At 47.3% G+C, this 3,868-nt stretch overlaps 1 protein-coding gene and 1 non-coding gene across 2 annotated transcripts in view; one reads left to right on the top strand and one right to left on the bottom strand.

The window, feature by feature from the left end:
• The window catches only part of Pcp4l1 (Purkinje cell protein 4 like 1), a 23,908-nt gene continuing 20,040 nt past the window's right edge, over positions 1-3,868 (bottom strand). Inside the window, exons 2-3 of the mRNA XM_031389184.1 lie at positions 2,883-2,937; positions 1-1,253 (exon numbers count right to left, since the gene is read on the bottom strand). Of these exons, the coding sequence (XP_031245044.1) occupies positions 1,111-1,253; positions 2,883-2,937 (198 nt within the window). The 3' untranslated portion in view covers positions 1-1,110. The remainder of the gene's footprint in view (positions 1,254-2,882; positions 2,938-3,868) is intronic.
• LOC116072350 lies at positions 2,064-2,201 on the top strand. The gene has a single exon (XR_004111406.1). It is a non-coding gene; the product is annotated as a small nucleolar RNA SNORA47 (small nucleolar RNA).

The raw sequence follows: 3,868 nt of genomic DNA on the forward strand, positions 1-3,868 counted from the left end.
TAGAGGTTCAATGCCCCCATTTGAGGGCTTTTTTATTGTCATAATTATTAAACATGCTAAAGTCACATACAGTGGCGCTGTCTGCCCTGACTCCACAGTGGGGTGGCTGAGAACTACAGGGGGTGTCACTTGGTTCACATGGCTCTGGGGATAACTAGAGATGGGGGCGGGTAAAGAGGTAGGCAGGTTAGCAAAGGCCAGAGAGCCCCTCCTGGAGTATTTAGTTAACAATAGAGTGTAGCTTCGGACATTCTGACCGTCTCTGTTTTGCTTTCCTTCGTAAACGTTTCTCAGTTTTCATTTCCCGGCCTGTAGGCCCTGAACCTTCACCACCTCTGGCTCTTCTGACCTCCGTCTGGACGGTGAAGGAAGATTTTCTTTACTTCTCTCTACCAGCCCCAGTTTTCTTTCCTTGGGAGGAATCTACTCAGCATGCACTAATATATTAAGCTGCCTTATTTACTTATTTATATTTATTTTTGCACGGGCAGGTTTTGGGGGTTTTGTTTCGTTTTGTTTTGAGACAGGGTCTATGTAGCCTTGGCTAACCTGGGACTCACTAATGTCACCCAGGCTGGCTTGAACATTCAAAAGATCCACCTGCCTCTGCCTTCCAAGTTCTGGGACTAAAGGCATGCACCCCCACATGTTGCAAGCTCCTTGTTTAGGTCTGCCCGGGAGAGAGTTCTGCTGCACGGTGGCTGAATCACGGGAGATGGGTGGGGTTGTGCAGATGGAGCTGAAAATGTTACCTGAAGGGTGACTGGTGCGACTGGCAGAAGCCTACACGTGCCCCACCTCGAGGCTCTGCACTCTGGGGGCTTTCCCCTCCTGCCCTTAGCACTAGACAAAGAAGAGGAGAAACAAACCTCGAAACCCTTTATTCTCCTAAACGGACTGATCCACCCTTAGCCTAGCGACTACGCATCCTACGCATCCTTGGGCCTCTACGACTGTGATGGCTTAAGAGAGCCTGAGACAAGAATATAAAAAAGGTTAAGCTTGCCTCGGGGAGAGGATAGAGGGATGAAGGGACGAGAGGCGCGTGAGAGTCAGAGCTGTGGAGGGGAGAGAGGAAGTAGATAGAGGGTTAAGGGGAGGCCTGGCCATTCAGGAGGTGGAATCCTTTTTCCTCTTCTGGAATCGACGGAACTTGCCCTGGATTGCAAGGGCAGCCTTCTCTGTCTCTGGCGCTGTCAGGTCAATGTCGATTTCTTCCTCCTCCTCGGCCTTCTTAATGCTGCCAGGTTTCCCTGTAGACAGTTGGAGACAGATGGACGAATCAAGCCAAGCGATTCCAGCGCTTCCCTCCAGACCTCAAACACGGCGCTCACAGTCCACTTTCAAGTAGACAACTTGAGGTCCCCTCACCCCACCCCACCCCCATCTTCTCAGGGACTACAGATGACAAATGATTCTAAAAGTTAGGGTGCTAGGCTTGTAATCTGCATAGCAGCCTCAAGAAGTCTTGCTGTCCTTGGGTCAAGTGACAAATACCTTTAGTCGGCACTGACTCCCAAATCCTACAGTTCAAATCCCAAAGCATGCTTCTGGCCTTCAATTGACCGTCTCTGTTTTGCTTTCCTTCATAAACATTTCTCAGTTTTCATTTCCCGGCCTGTAGGCCCTGAACCTTCCGCCACCTCTGGCTCTTCTGACCTCCGTCTGGACGCTGAAGGAAGATTTTCTTTACCTCTCTCTACCAGCCCCAGTTTTCTTTCCTTGGGAGGAATCTACTCAGCATGCACTAATATATTAAGCTGCCTTATTTACTTATTTATATTTATTTTTGCACGGGCAGGTTTTGGGGGTTTTGTTTCGTTTTGCTTTGAGACAGGGTCTATGTAGCCTTGGCTAACCTGGGACTCACTAATTGTTGTGTTGAGCTGGAGAAATGGCTCGGTGGTTAAGAGTCCTTGGTGCTCTTGCAGAGGGCCCAGGTTACACATCCAGGGGCTCACAACCACCTATAATTCCAGTTAAAGGGGCTCTGGAGAGATGGCTCAGTGGGTAAGAGCACCAACTGTTCTCCTGAAGGTCCTGAGTTCAAATCCCAGCATCCATGGAGGACTGAGAAGGCGGAGCAGTTCCACACCATGCTGCCTTCCATTGGTTAAGGCCTCCGACAGTAAAGGGCTAACCAGGCAAAGAGTGTCCTCTCCACTGCCTTGGAGGGGCAGTACTGAGCTGGCCGGCCTACACTGTAAAAAAAAAAAAAAAAAAAAAAATCCCAGCAACCACATGGTGGCTCACAACCATCTGCAATGAGATCAGACTTCCTCTTCTGGGGTGTCTGAAGACAGCTACAGTGTACTTACATATAGTAATAAATAAACCTTAAAAAAAAAAAGACAGGCTATTTTCTGCCAGGGCTACACAGAGAAACCCTGTGTCCAAAAAAACCACCACCACCACACCAACAACAAAAAAACAAACCCTAATTTACTTTTTAAAATGATTACTATTTTGGCATGCGTGCGTGCGTGCCCCATGTGTGAAGGCCAGAGGACAGTCAACTTGTGAATGTCACTTCTCGCCTTCCAGCATGTGGGTCCCCTACATGACTGAGCTGAGGTCATCAGGCTTGGCAAATAAGAGTCTTTTCCCACTGAGCCATCTTGCTGCCCCCCCCCCCATCATTTTACATGCTACATGCATTTCCCAACCATTCCAGACTTTACTTGCTAAAACCAAGAGGAAAATGGTAATAAGATTGCTTCTTAGGAAAAAGTAGCCAGAGACTAGCGCTATAGTAATCACTTGTTTTACTTGCCCTCACCCCATTCTTTGACATCCACGTCAGCATCTTCTAGAGTTACAACTCTTGGATCAGGTTTCTACCTTCCTTAGCTCTACTAACAGCCTAGCCCAACCTCACTCACCTTTTTCCTCAGGGTCAGATGCCTGGTTGGTTGCTGGAGGTGTTTTGGTGTTAAGCTGGGAGAAAAGAATAACAAAGTGAGAGACCATGGAAGCATGAAGGTGCCACCCCCTCAGATCTTTTATGCACATTCAAGTTTTCCTGCAACCAGGCGAATTTCCCAAGACTTTTGAAGAAGCAGGTCTTTAGGTCAGATGAGAACTCATCAAAGCTTTCAATAAGCCCAGTGTGATAGGGAATCCTTGTGATCCTAACATTCGGGAGACTGAGGCAAGAGGATTGCTATGACTTCCGGACCAACTTGGGCCACAAAGTGAGCTATGTAATGGAAACTTATTTCAAAAATAATTAATTCAATATTTAGTGATGGTCGAGAAATTGTGGGGGACAAAATACATAGAGAAACCCTGCCTTCACAGAGCTCATTCCAGGGATACTCAGACAAATAAGGTGATTGTGATGTGATATGGTTGAAAAAAAAAAGTACCAGAGAAAAGGCAAGGTAGGGAGAGCTCAGTGCTAGGTACAAACAGAAGAGCAGGCCTTTACACAGTTGTCAGGAAACGGCTATCTGGTCAACCACAAGGGAGGTGACTTTACTTTCTTTCTTTCTTTCTTTTCCTCTTTCATTCTCTTCCTCCTCCTCTTCCTCCTCCCCCTCCTCCTCCTCCTCCTCATCCTCCTTCTTCCTCTTCTTTTTTCTTCTTCTTCTTTCTTCTTCTTTTTTCTTCTTCTTTTTTCTTCTTCCAGCATTGGGGATAGAATCCAGGGCCTCTTGTATGCTAGGCAAACGCTTTCCCACCAGACTCTCTGAAAGGTGGCATTTGAGCAAAAAGCTATAAAAACTGGTAACAACTGAATATCTGTGGCAACACCCTAGGGTGGAAGTAAGACCAGCCTCTTTGAAGAGCAACAGGATCCAGGATCCAGGTAGAGCTTAACTGGAGAGAGAGAGAGAGAGAGAGAGAGAGAGAGAGAGAGAGAGAG

This window comes from Mastomys coucha, unplaced genomic scaffold (assembly GCF_008632895.1).
Source record: "Mastomys coucha isolate ucsf_1 unplaced genomic scaffold, UCSF_Mcou_1 pScaffold1, whole genome shotgun sequence".
NCBI lineage: Eukaryota > Metazoa > Chordata > Mammalia > Rodentia > Muridae > Mastomys > Mastomys coucha.